Genomic DNA, 23,334 nt, shown 5'->3' with positions numbered 1-23,334 from the left:
CTGTTCGTCCTTATCTGAAGGACACAAAGGTTTCTTTTACCTTCTGGATGAAAACAAAACAATACCCAGACAAGTCCAAACAAAATATATTAATATGACCGAGGACGTCTTATAAAACTGCGAAAGAGAAACAAATTTTAACAATTCTTTGTACTTTAAAGAAAACTAGCGCTTATGTTAACAAGTAGAATCACCATTGTGTTAACATGGCGTCTCTATAGCTAAGAACAATCAACTGGGCCAGTTAAATGTTGTTCGAATTTTATTGTTATGTCTGTCCATTACTCTCTTACACAGTACATTTTTTGCTGTGACATGTGGACATGTGCTCTGCCTTCATTTGCAAAGGTACAGGAGCCTCTGTTTCCCTTATTCGTTGTTTAAAACGTGTGACTCTTGTGTCGTGATCCCATGTCTCTGTCTATGTACTTCACTGTTAACTTTAGAACAAACAACCCAATAGGCCCACGTTGCGTTACCTTCCTGCGCTACCTTCCAGAAATATTTTACACAAGGCACTGCGCATGCAGGCAGTGTTTGGCTGTTCTCTTCTTACCTCCGTTTTTCGAATGCATCCTGCAAAAAACAAAGGCATTGCTGCCTCTAGCTAGTCGGGCTTGCTTAATGAACTACAAATCTTCAAGGCGCTTTTTTCGCGGGCTTTACTGCCAAGAAGCTGCCAGCCACAAGTTTTACGCCCGAAAAGAAAAATTTGGAAGAACAGTGCCCATCACTTTATTCAAATTGCACAGTTCTCGCTAAGTAACTCATAAATAGCCACTGTCTTAAGAAAAAAAAGACGACAGCTGTGCATTATCACCATGCGAGTTTTTATAAACTTTATGACGTTGCTCTGCCCTAAACCATGACCGCATTGGTCGGAAATCCTCTTAGTGAACGTCGGTGTGGTGTGCCTGAACAACTGCGTTGTAGCAAGGGCTCTATGGCATTTTGCTTTTCGAAGCTGTTGATGCTTCCCACTCCATGACATCTTGCGACGAATAGGCTCCAAAGTATAAAGTGACCAGTACTGGAATTAGCGGGATCGGGAATCCTGAAGCAAAGAAAGAATAAAATTATAATTTAGAATACGTCATAAGGAGATGTAGATGGTCTTCAGTTACACCAACAAAGCGGCAATCAAGAGAAGGAAGAAGACAGGAAGGTTCGCCAAGTAAGAACAGGAGTGCGATATGCTGTAGTACCAATATCTAAATAAAAAAAGCTTTTCATGTTGAGTCGCTCTCAGGTTGATTTCACTGGGACTAGGCAGCCATTTTCCTTTGTCCTTGCTCTTTAAAGACTCACTTAAGAAATGAGAAGGTGGCTTTTCTCAACCTCTACACTCTGGCGCTTACGCAATAAGCTCAGAAACTGCTGTTACGCGGGAAATAGACCCACTGAATACAGTATGACACTCTAGGCACCTAGCCCGCTCGCAAGTACTACTGAGCTTTAAAACAAGAGCGTTCAAAAGCAGCATGGAAGGTTGTAAAACTGGCGTTCAGGTATTTCGTTTGTGGGCTAAATTTGGTAAACAAGAAAGAGAGAAAGGCAGGAATTTGCGCTCTCACCGACAGAAAGAAATGTCGCACGGTTAAAAAAATTGACTTGATATTTTATTTACAGAAAAAGAGTAAAAGCGCTTTGTTATGCCCAGGGAAACACCCAAATGTGGCTCAGATTTTGTAAAAAGGGAGAAAATACGGCTTTATTGGAAAAGTTTTATAGTTTTTACAGAAACTCCATTCCTGGTATGAGTTCCAATCCAATTCCAGTGCACGAAAAGTCCCTCTACAAATGAACAAACAGGATGGCCAGAAGCTCCAGTGTATGAGATGATGAAGAATAATGTACAACGAAAAAAAAACCGGGCATAGGGCTAAATGGGCGTTGAGCTATTACCAGACTTAAGGAATACAGCCTCTTTACCAAATGCCTTATTCCGTCTTCATTGATTGAGAATTAAAGGCAATTCAATTTCAACCAGTCTTTCAAACTGCATCAATATGTTGAGGCGTCGCGAAGTCCGTACCTAAGATTACGAATTTAATGATTAAGTTTAATTACATGAATTTGAGATACTGATAATGTTCTTCGTGCTATGAGGATTTTCATGCTAAGCTCAGCTGCGGATGAAACCGTACCTGTTCTAGGGCTGGTAGATATTTTGCCACGTCTTTATTTTCCTGTACTGTTGACACATTGAGCTTTTAAAAACGTTTATGCACACTAATAATTTTGTGTATGTGCTACTTCTGAAGACGTGTACAACTTTGTTCAAAAAAATTAAAATTCTAAATGTTTGTTCACCACCTTTTTATGCACATCGTTCTTTCCTCGCTTATTATGTTAAAACAGCGCTAGAAACACGGGCAGATAGAAATACAAACACACATGGTTCTCATTTATCTATCAGTGTTTCTAGCGCTGTTTTACCATAATGTCCAACCAACTCGCCCAACAAGCAAATTTTATTCGCCTAGTTTGCGCCGTTTCAAGTACCGCGCACGTTTTCGAATTCACTGAACCGTCAACATTAAAGGGGAAAAAATTTAGAGCACAAAACAAGGACGGACAAAAAAGACACACAAAGCGCCAACTTCCAACTAATAGTTTTTCTCGAAAGGAAGTATGGTTTTTATGCCATCGCATATAACATGCGCCTAAAGAACATGACCTAGCAAAACGTATCAGCCAGATACGCAATTTCCTTTGGCAACAATACAACAGAAGGGCAACTTATACAGTCATCTTTCAAAAGAGCAATCCATTCAGCTTCAGTTATTTCACGCTGTAACCGGTTTTTGTGCACTTTTAAAACCAAGCGTTTATTGAGAAGGGGAATGCAATTGCAAACACGGCGATGAGCAAGCATACCTTTCCCACACTTGTTACTAACATCCTGGCTATGCTCACAAAGCGTATCCCTGAGGCATCTGCCCTTTTATAAATATATTTCTTACGACTGGATGTAAGTATCTGATAGACTACATTTCGAATGCAATTACAAATTTTTCCTTGTGTTTCTCTGCGCAGCCTACCATAGCATATATCTCTATTCTAAACGATTTATATTTAGCCCGGCTTGATGGGTGTCTTGCGCATGCAGTAACTGATGTTATTAGGAGTTATAGGTATGTCGACAGCTGTCTCATTGTACTTAACCGGAATGACGGTTCCGTCATGGATGACGGTCGTGTGTCCTCGCGCTGTTTTGTGACCAAGCCTCTAGAAATAACGTTTGAGTCACTTAAAACAGATGTTATTCAATTCATAGATATTACCTCAATACTGCATCATAATCGGACGTGCTGTATCTTCAAACCTCGTGGCGAAAAACCATTGTTACCTTTGAATTCATCGCACTCTAAACCTGGGAAACGTTTCATTGCTAGTCTTTGATTTCTTAATTCTCTCAAGAAGTCTTGCCCGCACCTCATGCATGACAGTTTTTCACAACACCGTAAGCGACTAGAATGCGCTGGGTATCCTTCCCACTTTCTTGGAAGGTGGCCGTGGAGGAAGGTGTTCTCAAGAAACTATGCAAAAAAAGCGGATTTCAAAGAAGAGGCCGCGCGCAAGAAGGAAAACATTGCCAGCATCCCTTACATTCATAGGTTTCTTCACAATCTAAAGAAGATAGCTCAGCGATCGAGAGCTAGAGTGACGTTTTTGGCTCCGAATAAGTTTCTTTCTCTATGCTCTAAAACTTCGTCAGAAGCCAAGAAGGTAGTCGGCTGCGTTAAGAAATACAAATAGCATTTTTTTATATGCATCCAAAATGTATTCTATTTGATATATCTATCCTGAGGCCACCAAAATATTGGTCAAAGGGGCAGATGCCTCAATGATAGGCATCATGGACATGGACGAGATATGAGACTTCCCACAAGTGTGGGAAGGGTCTGTCGGCTCATTGCCGAGTTTCCAATTGCAATCCCCTTCACAAAAAAAAAAAAAGCTTGGTTTAAAAAGTGCACAGAAACTAGTTACAGCGAGAAATAGTTGAAGCTGAATGGATTGCCCTTTTGAAAGATGAATGTATAAGTAGCCCTTCTCTCGCGTTGTGGCCAAAGAAGATTGCGTATCTACCTGATACGTTTTGTCAGCGCATGTTCTTTAGGGGTATGTGTTATTCGGTGGTGTAAAAACCATCCTTTCTTGCTGGAGAACATATTAATTGGAAATTAGCGTTTTGTGTGTCTTCTTTCTTCGCCCTTGTTATGGTGCGCTATATTTTGTTCCCTGAAATTGCGTACCAACAAGCCCAAACATCTACCCGTCAGTCTTAGTAAACCTGCATACTATCAACTGATTTCTAAAACAAATGCGTGATCTGAGTCGTTGTTGTTGAAAGATGATGAGTGTAGATCTCAGTGCGCCCCCTATTGAACATTTGACGTGAAGACTGTGAAATTTTGTCTTCATATAAAATTTTGTGCTTTTACTTCGCAAGGGTTTACTAGTTCTCGGACCTAAAATGCGACCGTCACAGTGCAAACAGTAGTGTTTAGTAAAAGTGAATGTTCTTACTTAACTTACAAACTTACTTACTTAGCTTACGTAATTAATAATTCGTTTCTTTTGCTGTTCAAAGATTATGCTACTACTCACTACCAAGTTCAGCAAACTTATTTTGAATTAAGGTTTAATGTCTGCGTATGCAAGTTTGCGCGGTCTAGGAACTTAATAATACTAGTCCAATGTTTTGCTCGTTTTGTTCAAATTTAGGTGTTCGCTTACAAAGTTTGAAATGTAGCTTACCAAGGATGACCCTTTTGAAGAATATAATGGTGACTTCCATAGTAGTCAGGTAGAACATGCAGGCGAATATAGTGAGCAGGTAGTGCGGTGATCCAATTGCTGCCTTCAGAAATCTGCTGGAGGCGGTGTTCATATACTTGGTCTGCAACAATAATGGATTCTTTAAGGCAACTCCACCAGCGAATTTTGACATAACAATATCGAATAATCAGTAATTTTTATTTAACAAGTTTCTGAAGTAAATGCATGTTTATAATGTTATTACGCGATGCATTGTCACACTGATGCGAAATATAGAAATAAAAATACACATGAACTCTCTTGCTGAATGCATGACGTCCTAGCAGGTATCATTAGATGTAGAAACAAAGCATTATAATACTATACCTACTGCGGCAATGCCGAATACCATGAAATTTCGGCTCATGTGCAGATATACACATGCATGTGGGCAGAACAAGCACAGAATAATTGGGATGCTTTTGTGATATTGTTAACGAGTTTTATGTAACAGCGGTGTTGGCAAGACCATTGAGAATAACTTTTAATGACGCAATACCACCTCATTCGAAATAGCACCGCAGCATGGTGCAATTTTGTTAGTCACGGAGCTTAAGACCAGCTCTCATGAATTCTACCTCGTAAAGAAAAGTCATGCATCAGACTGGAAAGAAGCTTTTGCGCGGTACATCACCAAAACGAAAAAAGTGGTACTATGAGCAGGGAGCCATGCATCTGTGGCATGCACAGTTTGTATTCAAAGCGCCGAGGAACCTCTGCGGTATGTGAAAGTGAGGCTATAATATTGAAATGGTGCTCGCATGAAATCAAGATATTTCAGAAGATACATTTTCTGGAATTAGGTGGTAATATTGCTCTATCCTGTCATTGTATATTTGATTAGGTTGACAGGAAAGTTGGATGACTTCGAATGATTCCAGGCACTCGCTTATGTTTCCGCAGTGTGCGAGGTTGCACTGGTCATGCTTCGCAGCTTTATCCAGATGCTTCATGGCAATCTTCCTATGAACGAGGAAACGATATTCAATCTCTTTACATTATTTTCGAGCCGAATTTAAAAATTGCACAAACCGAATAATTTTAAAAAAGCATAAAAATCACAGTGTTAAAATCCGGATTGGTCGAGACAAACCGCGGAGGGTGAGACGTTGCATGCCACGAGCGAGAAGCGCAAAATCGCATAGGGCGATGGCGGCAGCTGCTTTTCGGTCACTGCCCTCGGCAGCATCCAAGCATGAAAAGCACTCCGTGAACATGAAGCCATATGCAGACTCTCCACGCGCAGTGGACAGAGGCCACCAAGTAAGTGTTGTACAGATGTACTTTGCTGTAGCACTTATCTGTACGCCATGCGGTTTTTCGCATGATTGTGAAAAAGGGAAGTGTGTTCGTGTCGGCGCGACCGATAGAACTGGACTTATTATCGTGACCCAATATGCCCGTAACGACGAAACATAAGTGTACTCAAGTATTCTTCCTTATTGTCGGAAAGACATCGTTACAAGCTTTTTTTATTTACAGAATTCGTGCAATATTAGCTAACAATAAACGCTGTCTTTCGCTATATGAATTCCAGTTTCTTGTTATTCGATACAGGGACAATTCACAGACAATAAGGCAGATTCAAGTGATGTATGAAATATAGCGGTACTAGTGAATCGATGAACAAGTTGCTTAGCTGATTTTCACCATCGACCTTAGCACCCACTGGAAGGTAAATACCTCTCCATTATTACTCGAACTAGCCTGGTCCTCTGTCAACTGCACAAATCTAATCCCCACTATCTTCCTAATCTTTTACAGCCGCACAAATTTCTGCCGCCACCTCCGACACTTGCTTTTTTTTTGGAATTCTGTCGCTTTCTGGTGGCAATAGTCGGTTATATTGGTTTCTCGTTAGATGCCCTGCACATGTCGATTTCTTCATGTGCATTTCTATTATTTAGAGTGCTATTACCTCATGGTTTCTTTACCAACCACCATCCACGCTGCCTATGTCAACGTTACATCCTTTAAACTTCGTAATTCTTTCCGTTGTCATCAACTTAAGCACAGCCTTTTTCGTTAGCTCCATGTTTTAGCGCCATAGGTAAGTACTGGTAACATGCCACTGTTATATACTTTCCTCTTGAGCGTTGACGGTAAAAGGGTAAAAATGCCGGGCAAATGCGCACCATCCTATTCTTATTCTCCTTGCTTTCAAGCTTCAATACTCTTGTACTTCTAAGTCGTCGTACAGATCTGCGATCATTACCTGTCCCAACTAGGCGTATTTCCTTACAATTTTCACTGCTTAGCTGCGTATCCTAAACTACTCATCTCTTCTGAGGATTTTGCACATCGTCTAGTGTTCTGCATAACAGTTTAAAGAGCTACTGTCCCGCTTTACCTGTCAAGGCCACCAGCGATCCTTCGAAATTCCTCCCTTGAGTTACTTAGTGAGGCAACTGCACCAGATATTAGCTTATTAGTGAGATAGGGGTCATGCGTGGTTATTCATTACTGTCAGGAACTAATACTTTTCATTATTTCCTGTAACCTAGTGGTGAGCAGCATAGGAAATTTTGTGTCTTCGTGGAGAATGCGCTACACATTGTTATTCTAAATTATTAGTGTCTTCAAAGATCCGTTCGGTTGGTGTGCAGGCACTATGAACATTCCCTCTAACCATTCAAATTATTATTTGTTGCTTTCCAATAGCCTCTAGCATGCGCCCGCATCACCGTGATTCTAAAGCAGGGAACGAATTATTAGTTCAGAGTCGTTGCCGCGAAACGTGGCTTCATCAGTTTTGTTGTCGCGCAAGATGCGCCTGGATGACCTCTAATGATTCCAGCCACTCGCTCCTGTTTCCGCAGTGTGCGAGGTTGCTCTGGTCATGCTTCGCATCTTTATCTAGATGCTTCCTGACCGAATTCAAATTCAGCGCTGACGAGTGCAACCGGCATTCGCAGAACGACGACTGATGTGCACATTTCCTGTTATTGATGTCCCCAAGTTGCTTAGTTCTGCGGGTGCCAATCAGCCATAAAGAGAGTTGATTAGGCTCAATTAAAGTGCCATCGTTGATTGCATTAGGCCTCGTCAGCATTACGTGACAGTATCCGCCAAGAGTCTCGAATATTGCTCCGCTATCCCATTATTCTACAGCGCCCAAATGGACGCTGCGCTAAATTTTTTACCGTTTGAGAGAAACCGCGAAGAACGGTTGCAAGGGTATTCAGGTGCAAGTAAAACAAGTAATTTCGCACGCGTATTGTTTTATTTTTATTATTAGTAAAATTACGGTGCATCCGGTTTTTTCTCTGACCTGTATTGATGTTGTCAAGTAAACTTGTTTCTGGAGATCGCTTGCACCTGTCTTAGTTTAACATGTACGTTCATATCTGTCTTTAGAAAGGCCGGGTAAAATTCATTAAAGGCACGCCTCGCGTGAAGATGGTAGCCAGAAGCGCCTTTTCAAGCAAAGGAGCTCAAAACTAGGCCAGTGTGGTGACAATCCCATACGAGCAATGCGGTAGAAAAATCGCTCGCCACTCTAGTGGCTCCTGTTGTTTGGTGGTAAACACTCTGATCGTTAAAATGCATTCGTACAAAGTATAACAAGGTATATAGTGCAATAAATAGCTGTATTTTGGCATTACTAGTACTGAAAAAAATATTAGCAATCTGTACGACCGGTAGAAAACTCAGATTTTACTGATAATTTAAAAACATTGATGTTCGCTTCAATATTGCGCAATCCAATCTTGCCGCAACAAGCCAACCCAATCAGTTATGGCAGCGAGCGCGTTGGGAGCGCATACCACAGTTACACCGCAGCTGCTTGTTTTTTGAAACGGTTTGTGGCGTGCGGGTCTCACCCAGCGCTTCCAAATTGTTTTATCTAGCACCCACATTTTGTGTGTATCAATTTTTCTCTTGTAACACCTCGAGCGCGATGGTAAATCTGTAGCAGAACGTCTCTTGGCGTGAAGCGCGCACGCGAAAGTGCTCGCGTGCTACCCAGACTGCACCACAAAATATTCGGCATGAATTGCACACTTTATTCAAACAAAACATCAGTCTTGAAATTTTACGTGCAAAAACGACGCGTTTACGCTCGCGGGTAATGACGGCAGTTGTTAAACTTACGTGCATTCACAATGACGAGACTTGACATGAAGAAAGTGCAACGCGACCGCATTTTCACTGTAATTGTGCTAACATATTCATTAGAGAATCATTAAAAACAGTTACCTAACAAAAGTATAATAAACATAGCGGCTTCAAGGCCTAAGATGGCTAACAGTGTCGCTATTGGTTGCAATGGTTTCGCTGCCGATTTAGATGAAGTGGGAAAAATGCATCTGATAAGCAGGGACTGTAGAGCTCGCACAATCCTTAGTAGCCGGTACTGTCGCCCAGATAATTTACATAGAACAGATAATTTACATACCTCTTTGTGCGGCGGCCGGTTTCGAGAACAAATTCTGCAGCCGAAGTTAACTTCCAATGTCTTCTTTCACCTCGCACTTTATTCTTTTCCTTTTTTTCTCATCCTTTTTCTTTTATATTCCCTTCGCGAAAACTGTTAAACAATTTACTGTTCTTCACTTTTTCATCCGCCGACGCACGGAAGTGCGCAGTGGAATCACAAGGAAGCTATAGGAAGAAAGGGCTCACGCTCCACAAAATTTTGCACAGCTAGGGGCGCTACCTGAATGTGTTGCGCGAATACTAAATTGTGATCGAGAAGCTTACTTTCTGCTCTATACAAATGTATTTGTTTGTATGTCAGCTGTATACAAATCTAGGAGACTACATATAGATGATTCTCACAAGCACTGTTCTTAAGTTACGCTTTGTCACCTCTCACACAGTTCTGTGATTATTGAGAAATTATATATTCTAATTTCGTCATCAGTAGTGTTAACATTTTCTAGGTCACAGAGTATACAGTGCATGCATATCCCAAGAAATGAAAGATTGTAAGCGATATGCTTATTAAACAGAAAGAAGAGAAGGGGACCCAATACGCACCTCTTCGGAACGAAAGATGTAACAGGTATGACCTCAGGAGTACCAATTAATCTAACAAACGGTTGCTGGTCTGTTCAGAAAGCCACATTACGTTGTTATATATTCCATATCACCAACTTGAACTGATTTATTGTTTGAGCCTTATTCGAAAGTTTTCGGATAACTCAAGAGCGTTTCTTGAAAGTTCTATCTGTATTATTTAATTTATTGATTCTCCATCTACATATGTAGGTTCGATTAACTCAGCGGTTGTATAGTTATCGCACCTATACCGACTGTTTAATATTTCGAGGACGCTTTGTTCGCAAATAGGCGATCATACAGTTAATGTATAACTATATTTATAATTAGGTTTTGCAGAATTCTCAGGGTGCAGAGAAAACTGAAATTTCCGGTTAATCGTGACGGCATGATTTATTGCCCCTTCTTTGTGCATGGTTAAAATGGGCCAAATCGACATCAAAAAGAAAAATAAGGATTCATGTGAACAGGCGCTTTTAACTTGTGAACCTCAACTGATTAGCCGAAACTCCGCGGTTCTGTCTTGTGTCGCTAGCTTTGTTCTGATATTTCGAGAGTCGGTCGGTAACGAATGCTAATCCGGAAAGGGATTATAAACGATACAGCAATGTTTCATTTACGATAACCACACAGCGTCCAAGAGGCAACTGCGCAGTGTCATCTGGCTCTAATAATATTGCCAGATAACACTACAACTTTCTCTTGCACCTAGATTTATTAAAACGTTACAAGCACACAACGGAACTCACCATATCATATATGTAAAGCACGAACATGCTAGCTTGTCGACGGCAACCGTTATCTTCCGCAAAAACGATTTTGAAATTCGATTACTTTAAAGCAGAACAAATTTCGCCACCCTTAGAGATAACCACATCAACTATTGAAACTCATTCAGAACGAATAATTAGTGTATAATGTTTCAAGGGATGTTAGCGTAATGTGTTAATGTTATAAGAACAATGTTAGTTTAATTTTTGTTATTTTGTGTTTGAAATTTTAAACTGTACTTCTTGGGTTGTCGTTTTTATAAAATGTTTAAAATAAGGTAGACGGAACCCTTTCCGAGTGCCGAAAATTACACGAAGACAAGTCCACTTGTCAAAGCGTTCGCTCGGCTTGGGAACTGAGGCTCTCCATTTACCCTGGTTCAGTGCTCATTCAGTCTATGTAGCCGTTCTTTCTCTCATTCTACCCTAGTCCGAAAGAGGATCGCACAGTGATATCCCATACAAAAGGAAAGCTTTGAGCGTTTTTTAATGGCTTGAAAGCGTAACAAGAGTACATTGAATAGTGTTTAAAATCGTATGATCCCAGTGGCAACGTGCGAATAGGCTATTAAAGCATATTTACTTCTTGAAAACTATAGAATCGTACTGAACACCTTTTGGCTGATAACCAAAAACTGCAAACAAGCCTCTGAAAAAGTTTCTTTGCTCGTTTTGGTGCAAATAGAATGTTGAGTACTTGTTCTCCGTTTTGCGGACATAGGTAAGTGGAAGGTTTTAAGGAGGTACATTTTTAGGGAAGCAAATATCTGTCATTGCTATGCACTCAGGTACTTGTGTCTAGTGAGCTCTGGGAGATATTAAATTCTTCCTGACAAGAACGCCGGCCATTCGTTCACATAAAACGAAAACATTGCGTCGCAACAGAGGACAGTCTCGAGCAGCCAAGATGTCCTTTGCCAATTATGCCTTCCTTGACAGGTTAGACGCACTCGTGATTTTCTGTGTAACACACGTCACGACTCCCCCTCCCTCCCTGTTTACGTACTTCTAGTCTCTTGCAGCAGTTGAGCCTCCTGACTTCGTCCAGTACCACCTCTAGTGCGATGCCAACGAAGCTCAGCGTCGCCCAGAAAGTGACGGCGGTGGTCATACTGTGCCAGACCCAGACGCACCCGAAGGACGTAGCCACTGCTATCATCCTCCAGCCGGCTTTCCTTTCTGGACCAACAATGGGCAGGTAGATATATCTGCGGTGATTTTGTGCGTTTTAGATAAGTACTATGTGAAAGCATAAATCTCGTTGAGATAGAGTAAAACTTTACAAAACAGAAAGCTTAACATGGCAGCAGGTTCACAAAGGAGGATCCGCTTTTCTTCCCTATACAGAATATTATAAGGAACACCAGGGCTTGACTCCGCAGCAATCTCTATTGCACAGCTCGTCAATCCGAGCGGCGAAGAAAAATTGCTTTTATCCTTTGCAAAGCACTAAGGAGAGAAATTAATATCTGTAGTATTTCTATAGTTATTAACTTCCCGTTTGAGTACATAAAAGGCGGAAGCAAATATGTGTTGTCTAGTTGCGCCTAATAGCTTGTGGCGGCTTAGAACTACAAATGTAGTTCCACACTGTAGAACTACACTTTGCTATGCAATCTATACCGTGGCCTCTATTTGCATGAATTAGGAGCTGTACTGTGCTATGACAAATGTAAACAAAACCGAAGAAGAAAGGCCCCAACTCGCGCCGCCATTGTATCGCAGATGGAGGGACAACCAATCAAGCATGAAATTAATGATGCAACAACCATGATCATTGCCTAGATGTACCCCTCCAGGGTGGTGCAGTGGTAGGGTGCTTGATCACTGTGCCCCAGGAAGCGGTATTGAATCCCGGCATAAGTGGCCACTTTTTGATGAAGGCCAAAAAGCTAGGAGCCCGTGTGCTGTGCGATGTCGCTGCACGTTAAAGAACGCCAGGTGGTCGAAATTTCAAGAGCCCTCCACTACGGTGTCTCTCATAGCCTTAGTTGTTTTGGGACGTTAAACCCAACAAACCAAAACTAAACGATTTCTTAGATGTGTATGATAAAAAAATTTGTCATAGACCTTTAGAACTCTTACGTGTAGGAGCGTGAACATATCTTCATGAGTACATATGATTACAGTGCGCAATTTCTATGCACACCATGGTGAACACAACCTGCAGTACGTTGCTAGAAAAGTGCTGAGTAATGCTCTATTGCGCAGTGTACCTAAGTCAGGGGTCTTTGAAACGGTACGATTCCTCGGTCATGTCTATACATGTACCATTACATACGCTTTGGTATCGCATTCGCGTTCGGAGCGAGTGTCCGACATGCTTGCCTATGTAATGTAGCATATGCGGTAGATTGTCACTGTTATGCACGTCGAAGCTCTAAAGGGAAAAGTGCCTTTGTGTTTCGGTTCAGCGTTCTGCGCTGGCAACGCGCCAACTGTTCTGCTTTTTATCACATAGACTGAAAAATCAGACTTCGTAGCGAGACGCATGATGGAGAATCAGACGAACGCAGCGAAGGCGAAATGTCGCTCGTCAGTACCACAAGTGTTCGCTGGTTGGAGTTGCTGGATAAAACCCGGCATCGGTGTTCCGGCGTTTTCGCCATCTAAGACGCGCGTAATTTCCGGTCTGACAGTTCGTTGCTTAATACGCCGTTAGGAGACTGCGTCGACTGCCACGGAAGTTTCGTATCGCGTCACAATGAATAAAAGACGGAATTTTTTATAGCCTTTATCCAATTGATCCTTGCTTGGGTGGTCTATTGGGAGCACAACTGTTTAAGAATTTTCGGCCAAGTATACCTATACAGACCACATTTTCAGAGCTACACTTGCACGACTAAACATGATTACAGCAATTGTAGACGTTTCGAGGGTTGCTATTGCATTTCGCTAACAGAAACAGCAAGATGTGACACTACCAGACTCTTTTTTCTGCAGCTTGAGCGCCCTAGATATATTTAAGGACAGGCATTTTACTACCTTGAAGAATTTATTAATTCATTGGCTTCTTGGCACCGTTCACAAAGACTGTTCTGTGGTTAAGAAAATATTATCACTTTTTCTCCAAGTTATAAGGCGTAGTTTAGAGTTGCCAATCGACACTGTTAGCGACATGTTCTGGCAGAAATGTCAACTGCAAGAAATATTTTAACAATACGTGAGACTTGTACAGCACTGAAGAAGCAGATTTTTCACTTTCTGTACTGGCATCCTATGTTCCGTCCTCCCAGTGGTAAGGGTAAAGAAGTAATCCTTTTAAAGCAGGCTGCCTATAACCCCAATAACAAAATTATATATACTCATAGCTTTGTTGTCTAATTACTTTAGTTGGCCTAGTATAAAAACCCGAAAACGTAACTATTTATTCGTTGAATTAACACAAGCTTAACACGTACTTTTTGATCCATAGGTGGAGGCCATGGTCGAAATACCTGAAAAAGAGCATTTTAGAGAGTCACTTTGATCGCCTGTGTTTGCCTCCAAGAGCATTATAAAACTATAGCTCACACTGGATTGCATTGGCTGTCTAGAAGTTCGAGTATCCCTCTCGGATGAAATGCTACAATTTTTTACCATAGCGACTTGGTGCCAACATACTGGGATTCTGATGGGCGCAAGGTCCTCCGGTCGCGGTGCTCTGTTTTCAGGTGTGAAATGCTTAGAAGAAGGGTCTGTAACTATAGCACTTTCTCTTCGATGGGTTCCTTGTCTATTCGCGTTGTTACTCTACCATACGAATTTAAGCCAAATAGTGAATAATAAATACGTTCGAAGGCACACTAAATATATGTATTCATGTAGTATGTATACTCTTATGCTAATATAAGGTAGTGGTAAAGTGTTTACTGCGCTCAGTTGTCTTCAAATGGATGTTCTCCAGAGCCAGCACCGTCCATAGCGCCGGACATCTATGGTGCTGGTTTACCGAAACCGTCACTTGGAACGTGATTGAAGGGTGCGAGCGCCAACTGTGCAAGAACTGCCTTTTTCTACCTGATGTATCAGAAATGCGGGAATCAGGTACTCATTTCTGCTAATGTCAAGAGGACGGTAGGTGAGGAGCTGCTGGTCATCGTCAACAAATGAAATGAGCAAACCGGTTTTGAAATCAACATAAACATCCCGTAAAGGGGAACATAAGAAACGATTCTAAAAAAACCGCAATTTTCAACGTGTTATGCACACGGACGGAAAATTTTATACCTTCCAGCGGCCACGAATTACTGTGCTAGCGCCTATTGCTCCTTAAGTTACGTCCTACAGTTTGGAGGCCAACTATAGATAGAACCATTTTTGGCACGCAGGGAGGGGTCGTTCGCACAGCCGGGCGCCTACAAACGCAAGAGGGGGGGGGGGGGGGGTAGATGATGTCTGCTCTCCGCAGGTCACACGACTTACAAGCATATGCGGGTAAGCCTTTAATGCACGTTTTCGCCAACTTTTGCATTGCTGCTGGAATCTGGTCTCAGTGTCACGTCTAGCGCGACCAGCTCGCAGCAGCAAAGGCAAAGTAGGCGAAGTACAATAAATGCATTTCGCTCGCGGACATACGCGGGTTCGGAGTGCGATCTCCGGAGAGCACAATTTAGCCAAATATCACGTCTAACGTGATCTGCTTGCAACAGCGGTGAGAAATTAGGAATTAAAGTGCAATAAAGGGAACTTGAGAGAGCTCTCGAGCATACGCGCGCAATGCATGCGACCTCGCTCGTAGACAGCTGGCGTTCACCGAAGCGAGAAGGGCGCAAATACACGACTGCACGTTTGTGTTCAAAATTTGCACGTGAATTGAATCTGTTCTAAAATTGGGGTGACGTTCGTGAGAACGCAGCTTACATAAAATACATACATACATCACGTACGGGCGAAATGTCGATTGTGTGCTTTCGCCTTGATGTGCTTGTCCAATGTCTTTAAGAACGTACCGACTCTTCTGCGTGTCCATGCGAGTTGTATCCGAACAATTTGTAATCACCCTGGCGAATGTAGTAAGTCGACACACAAAGGATTCACGGCGCTAGATGGTCGGTGCGAGTCGCACAATATAAACCGAACTGGGGCAGTGTCAAGAGATAGGGACAGATTTCGAACATCATGTGCGCAAAGACAAACACTGCTGCAGCTGTCGTCACACTGACGTGATGAAATTACGAGCACGTGAAGTAACAACGAGACAAAGTGACCGGATACACAAAGTATACGCACCAAAGGCAACATCGGGAAATCGGCTGGCAGAGCTCCCGAAACAAACACACAACATTCAAATTACGCCAGCGACGGGCAGTGCAACGGTCGTAGGATAGCGGCGGTGGGGTAGTCGAAAGTTCGAAAGTCAGACAGAAGCGACGTAAAAGAGACATATCAATTGAAAAGAAGCGAAGGATTTTCTCCTCGCGCCTACTGCTCGGCTTCCAAGGCTGAGGAGGTTCGTCAAATCAGCCAAGACGGAAGTGGGCCGCGCTTTCCTCCCCGTGATGTGCATACAAAGCAATATTTTGCGTAATATAGGATTATGCCGTTGCAATAAAGGCTTCAGCAGAACATAAATTGCGACATTTGCAGTTGTCTGCTTTTATTGCTCAGATAAATAAACCATCCCATTTGTTTCTAATGGCAGCCTAATGTGCTCAATATCAGTTCCGTATAAACTTGACAGCAAAATTCAAGAATACATCGCAAGGGTACATCATTCCTAGTAATATATTCTTCTTTTTTTGGGTCTTCTTTTGGAGCATTCCAGCTTTGAATTTAGGGGAAGAAAACCCTGAATATACGCGAATATTTAAAGGGATCGGCGAAAGGCCGTTCTGCAGCAGTCTCCAGGTGGCTTTCTAGGATTTATTAAATGGCTTACGTGGAGTCCGATGGGGCCTTAGACTTTTTCTGTTGCCCTATATTTGTAAAGCGAAGAACTTGCAAAACTTTCATCCGGACAGGCGAAACGTATAGCCGCTATGCGCGAAACCTGAAACATGTTGAAATGGAAGTGGCCGTGGATGGCTCAGCGAAATGTAGATATGGTTATAATTGTTGCGTTTAGATTGCCTTTATTAGTGAATATTTGGGTATTGAACGCGCTTTAGCATTTACAAAAAAAAAAGCGTAGTTGATCATTTAGACGTTTTATTTGGCGTCATCGTGAACATGCTTGGAGAATGGGCTTTGGTGGTGACACCTATGCTGCATTTTTTTCGTTTGGAGGAAATGCCCAGGCGAATTCGTATCAAGCTTGTAACACTGTCGCACTTTGGACAGCGTTCAGAGTAGTGCCATATAATTTCGTTTTCTTTTTAGCATCCATCTTATCAATGTTGGAGGCTAGTTGCGGTAGGAATTCGATCCAATGACACATGCGTCTCTGAAAAGTGTAGCTGTCCACTCTCTTCCCTTGCTCAGTAATTGTCTTAATCAAAAATAAAGCATCCAGGAAATAAAAATATAGTATTAAAGGTGTTGAGACCGATACTCTGTATTCTTTCCTGAAAAAACCTAATTAAAGCGATAATATAAAATATTCGTGGAAATAAAATACGGTGTTAAGACGCTTCGCGTCTACTCTGAAGGCGAAGCTTGACCTGGGAGAGCGGTGACGTGGCTGCTTTCAGGCTACAGGTCTTGGAACATCAGGCCCTTCGCCCTTTGCGGTGGAAGACCATTTACGCCTGTGTATCTGAAGCCTTGTACATGTCGTCATAGCAGTAGCCACTGTTTCGGTGGCGGACGATGACTGTTGCGAAGCGCGTCTCTCTCTTTTTGTCTCGTCCCTCAGTTCTTCATGTTCAAGGCATATGATGACTAGCGGTAAAGACAACGACAGAAGAGAGACGGACACCACGAACGCATGACATCAACTTGATTCTATTCCTGAAAGCCACATTCAATATATAGACAAACCATGTACAAAAAATCACAACCATATTTGTAACGACAACTTCCGGTTCAAGAAAATGCAATTCTTTGGATAATAAAGATAAGGATATTTCAGTGATTAAGCACGCCAAGTGCGTAAGCAAGCCATCCTTATCTTTATTATGCAAAGGATTACAATTCTTGAATCGGAAGGTGCCATTGTACTTGCATTTTAGGGTATGATTCTTTATACATGGCTTGCCTATATATTGAATGTGTCTGTCTGTAATAAAAGCAAGTTGATGTCTAGTGTTCGTGGTGACCGTCTCTCTTCTTTCCTTGTCTTTAGCGCTAGTTACCTTGAATCTAAAGGTCACCAACTAGCCCAGTTGTCCGCTTTAAATGTTCAATTCATTGTAGGCACAAGACAGCGGTGACAGCTCATCTAGAGCCAGCTGGCAAGCCCGAGCATTTTCCCTAACTCGTACCTACCGTCGCAACAGCTCTCCGAATAGCACATTATATTTATTCTTAGGAGGTGGAATGCTATTAATACACGGCATCCTTAGTTTCTAATTAGTATACCTGTAAGCTCCGCCTTTAAAGGCATGACGTGCCCACGTTAATGGCTACCGTTCGCGGCTCTCGTTGAAATCATAGTTCGCGTATGTGGAGTTAGCTCCCAGCATAGCAATATGTACGAATATCAATGCGTGTCCTCGAAATTCGCACCTGTCGTCCCCCAAAAGCACAGAGGGCCCGATTCACATCTGATTCTCGCAACGAATTTAGCAAATCTAAACTGTCATGGGCAGCCAAGTGCTCCATGTATGGTCCTGAATTTTTACACTCCATTGGATTCGTTCCCCGCTATGCCACCTGCCACAGCATGTCCATAATTATTCGCTCAAAACGCTGAATCAGTTGACGTACGATTTTCTGGAGAAGGGGTCTTATACAACTGGCACGGTGAGACAATTTTCACTGCTTTCCTTCTATTTTTGAGTGCTGGAGTTTTTTACACACACACATACACACACGTCACATCGCTGAGTTGCTGCTGCCCTGCAAAGAAGCTCAATTGAAGCTGCATTACAGCTTAAGTAATATTCTTAGTGCTCGCAATACACTGTATCAGTTGCCAGCGGCTCTGAGTGTTCATTTTTTATGAGACTATTGTCACATGATCTCCAGGTGAAAAAAGCATTTCATCTTTTAACGCGCCTGCTACCTCTGTATTTGAGCATCGTGCGTTGATTTCGTCACAATGGCTAAGAGCAGCTTTGTAAAAGGAAACTTCGTGGTGGCAGAGTCCTTTAATCAAACGCCACTCAATATAATGTGCCTTGTTTCAAAAGGCAAATAGTGATGGGAATATTGACTATGTGGAGGTTTCATTGGGTGTGGTTCTTTATAAGGACCGAGAGATACTAGCCCTTTTACCCAATAAATCAGACGTCGGCGCTGCAAGCAAAACTCACAAACATGCTAGTTATGCGGCAGTAGCGGTAGTTAGGTGGTAGTTAGTAGGTGCCATTTCGGACAGTGACATGTCGGGAAGTTGTGTGAAGGAACGAGACTAAATCAAATGGTCGAGTCGGCAGCACCTGCCAACTTGGGCAGCTCCTTTCACATGGCCAGAGTCGGACCTTGTGGCCACAATTTCAGAAATGTAGCGGATGCTAAAAGACGGGTTAGAACATCCAATGGCAGGCCGCCAATAAACTGTCCCATTCCCGCCATAAGAAACTTGTTTCAATAGTTAGTTGAATTGCTTGTGGCACTAATTCCATAAGCGGATATAAAAGACGAGTCGAAGAATTCTTGTTCGGTAAAACGTAATATTTACCTTATCAGATGAATGCTATGATACGTTGGCTTTTGCTTTTAAAAACTCTAGCTTGGAAAACACACGAAAAAAATGTTTCGACGATGATTCCGCGGGCGCAAGGCTACTGCCTAACTCGGGCTGTGACCTCTTTGATCTCTTTCGGCTGCTGTGTATGTGCTGTTTGTATACAATCTGTTTCTCCTGTATGCATGCACTGTCTCTGTTTTTGTTGCTGTATAGGTGCTTTACAACACGGGTCTAGATGTACATTGCTGATTCGTTTGTGTGGCTAGAGGAAGTGATCACTTGAGTGTTATGGCTTTTTGATCATAACGCTAGCAGTAGATTGCGTATTCAGAAGTGCAATGTATTCAGAGACGACACTTCGTCAGGCGTTCACGCAACGAATTTTGCCCCACAACAATGCCAGAATTTTGTAAATATTTTGTGACTTTAGTGTGCTTTGTGCGTCCATCACTGTCAAAGAGTACAAACAAGCAGAAGACTTCGTGCCATTTAATAATTCAACAAAATGTATCATTCATTACTTGCATCAGTTTATTCGCAAGAAAGGCGCTCTTATAACACATTTGAAGAATTTTGGTGTTTTTTAAAGAAGTAACGCCCCTACTTCGCGATTGACCGGTATGCATCTCATCTGAGTATACTTTCAACTAGGAATTCAACCATGAACAATAGAAATAGTATTCCTTGTTACTGCTGAATGTTTTTATACGAAAAAAGTGCGCTTAAGACAAAACAAGCTTTTGAATTGTCTGAAAGCGTTCATCTTTCTTGTTACTGCTGAATGTTTTTATACGAAAAAAGTGCGCTTAAGACAAAACAAGCTTTTGAATTGTCTGAAAGCGTTCATCTTTAAGTGTTCTGTTAGACCAATGATAACAGCTCGGCCAAAACTGTGCATCTGACGATGGCCAACAAACGTCCCCCATTGAGCAGGAGTGAAAATAACGTCTCCTCATTGAGAACTTACCTCCAGAAGTGCGAACACAGGTGCGACCTAGCGACGCATTTGGGAGGACTTGGAAGGCGAAGGCCTTCTATTCGGGCACAGTTTCCAGAGAAGCCATACTGGATGAGGTACTTGAGGAAGAACATTATGTTGATTATGACTCCATAGCCCAGGAGGCTCGTATTGTCCAGCCTTTTTACCAAGTGCGGCGCCGTAATCAGCGCGGAACTGCAAAAATAACAAAAAAATCAGTTTTCAGAAAAAAAGAGACACGCAATTAGTGAGATCATGTGTAGAAAATGCACTGTTCCGTAACTCGTGCAATGTATTCCATAGGTTTTGCCAAGTTTGCTCTTTGCATCACACAAATTTCATTACTACAGGGACAAGATTTACAAAACAACACGCATATCGCCATGGCCCCTGGTGTTCTGATTGAGTTTCTAGCCGCTGTTCCCGCAGCTCCTGCAGCGGTCGACGACTGGAGTCAAGTGGCTGCCAGCGATCGTCTGGTGCACTTTGCAAGCAAAGGTGCTGCGCAGCATAGCTTCCACGCACTGAGGAGAAGCCTCAGCTTCGGTCGGGCTTGTTTGGACTCGTCAGAGCAGTCGCCAGGCAGCCTTCCACCTCAACGATGGCCGGCGCCATGAAGGCGCGCCTTCCTCTAACCTTCCCCCCCTTCGTGCTTCTGTAGAGTGCCGCCGATTTGTGCCCCCCCCCCCCCCCCCCCCCCCGCGGAGAAGACAATTCAAACGCCAAGGACATTCGGGGCCTATAAAAGAAGACGCTGCTGTTTGTGGGGAGAAACCTTCATGATCATCGTCAAGTGCAGCGCTTCTCGCCTGGAGCGGACGTGGCGGAATCTCCCTGGCACTCGCGGTCAGCGAAAGGAGCCTTCACATCTCGTACCGAGGCATGGCAGCTGGACGACAGCGCTGGGATGGTCGGTATAGTGTTCTTGCTCCGGTTTGCTGTGGCTATCGTCTTCTCTCCTTGAGTATTGCCAGGATTAAATTAAGGGCTTCTTCGTTGCAGGGAAAGTTTGTTGTAGAAGCCTGTTTGAATTTGAAACTTGCTTTGCACCAACCTACTCCTGAGATACTCGCAGCGACTGGATAAAGCTGTGAATCACGGACCTAACCTTGGCATGTGAGGAATGGCTTGATTGTGGCGAATAGAATTAAAAGGAGCAGACTATCAAATCGATCGAAGGCGACGGCTTTGGAGATGAAGATATTGTGGAATATTGTGCAAATGGGAAGAGATAAATCGGAAAGCAGTAGTGGAGGAGCTGGAAAATAAAGAGGAAATAGAGCAAAGAAGAAAAGAAGAATTGAGGAACGCTAGAAAGCAAGCGATTGGAAATTAGGTTAGGGAAAGCGCAGGCAGATTGGGCGAATGCTAACGGTTCCGCTGTTGCGAGCCCTTAAACTTTCAAGTGGCCTAATATGAATGACCACCAGTCATTTTTCACAATGAGCGAGGATATCGATCTGTTTCTTTTTGATTTTGAGCACATTTGTGAGAAAAACGAGATTTTCAGCTCCATCTGGCTCCTGCACCTCTTAACAGTTTTACATTGCGAAGCGGCCTACGTGCTTGCTAGGCTTATCCAAGAGAAGGCGGACGATCATGAGAAATACAGGCAACTTTGCTTAGAAAGTACCACCTCTCGGCGGACGTCTTCCGTGAACGGTTCCGGAAAGCAAGGAAAAAGCCGGTGAGTCTTTTCCGGAGTTCGCTCAGTGTCTGAATGCAAATTTGATCTAATGGCTCAAATCCGCTGATATCTATGATGATCGGGACAACGTTGTTGAAGAAATCTGTCTAGTACAGTTTTACAACAGTCTGAATGAGGTAATGCGTATGTGGGTGCAAGACAAGTCCGAAAGAAAAAGCTTGGATCACCTCGCTGAGCTCACAGAACAATTGTGGGTTAGGCGCGACGCAGCTGCATAAAGTTTGTGGGCAGTCGCGGAGCCCCACAGGAATTTTGTGAAGCGCCCATCGCGGGATAAGAAACGTACACCGCTCCGTGTGTAGAGAAAGAAACTGGTGAGGAGGACTGAGAAAACGGCGCACCCTTAATAGACTACACTACAGAAGCAAAAAGGAAGAAGGAACGTACTATAGCATTTGAAAAGAGGAAGTCGACAGCCTGTTTCCGGTGTAACGACCCTGGGCAGATCTCGAGGGGCTGTCAAAGGGAAAGGGTTGCTTTTCGCTCGCCAACATAGACGCGGAGAACGTGAACTTCCAGGAACTGTACACGCGCGAACTGATTGTGAATGGGAAGCAGTGTCAGGTTTTACGTGACTCCGCCGCCTCGGGGAATGTGGTGCCCCTGCACTTGTCTTGATCGGCGAGTGCGTGCGGATCAGGCAAGTGGCACGGAGCGACATCGTTTCTCTGATGTGCACGCGCGTCACAATAGAGGGTTCGTTTGGCGTACTGCACACAGAGGTGGCTGTGTCGGTCGCCTTTTCAGAGCAGTTGCCTTTCCTTTTTTCTAACCGTCTGAGGTTCATGTGGAAAAAAGGGGATTGGGCTACGTTGAACACTCTGTACACGCACGACGAGTTTAGAAGCCCGCAAAATCGTGGACCAGTCGCTACATGCAGTTGAATCTGAAGATGCATGCTCCCTGCGAATGTAATGCTCAAGCAACGACAGCTGCTTTCGAGAACTAGATGCGTTCTGCCCCGCTGAGTAAATCAATCGCGGACCAGTCAGAACGTTCATGTGAGCATGCTTCCTGCTAGTGAAATGCTCATGTAGACAGTGCGACAGCTGCTTCGGGGAATGAGGCGCCTTCTGCCCCGCCGAGTGAGGGATCTGAAACCAGTCTACCGTCTTTCCAATCAGGCGGCTTCCTCGAACTGACGAAGGCAGACGGGGATGTGATAGCGGCACATCACGCCAGCAATGACAATCTGTCTGAGCTTTGAGGTGTCCTGCCGGTGAAGAAAGGGCGACAAATAACGTGCGAGAAAGCGCGCGGGAGCAACCTACAATGCAGCGAACGGAGCAGCACCGCGTTGTCGTGAAAGGGAAGCACGAGAGGCAGGTTGCGA

General features: G+C 43.3%; 1 protein-coding gene across 1 annotated transcript in view; it reads right to left on the bottom strand.

Annotated features, from left to right (window-relative positions):
• Positions 1-243: 243 nt before the first annotated feature.
• Positions 244-23,334, bottom strand: part of LOC146177166 (protein-cysteine N-palmitoyltransferase HHAT-like) — a 53,396-nt gene continuing 30,305 nt past the window's right edge. The window contains exons 4-8 of the mRNA XM_084583107.1: positions 20,282-20,488; positions 14,003-14,038; positions 11,608-11,809; positions 4,768-4,909; positions 244-1,054 (exon numbers count right to left, since the gene is read on the bottom strand). Of these exons, the coding sequence (XP_084439233.1) occupies positions 942-1,054; positions 4,768-4,909; positions 11,608-11,809; positions 14,003-14,038; positions 20,282-20,488 (700 nt within the window). The 3' untranslated portion in view covers positions 244-941. The remainder of the gene's footprint in view (positions 1,055-4,767; positions 4,910-11,607; positions 11,810-14,002; positions 14,039-20,281; positions 20,489-23,334) is intronic.

This window comes from Amblyomma maculatum, chromosome 10, assembly GCF_055883805.1.
Source record: "Amblyomma maculatum isolate TAMU_Amacu chromosome 10, ASM5588380v1, whole genome shotgun sequence".
NCBI classification, from domain to species: domain Eukaryota; kingdom Metazoa; phylum Arthropoda; class Arachnida; order Ixodida; family Ixodidae; genus Amblyomma; species Amblyomma maculatum.
The sequence above is the reverse complement of the archived record's forward strand: the minus strand, read 5'-3'. Positions and strand labels throughout refer to the sequence as shown.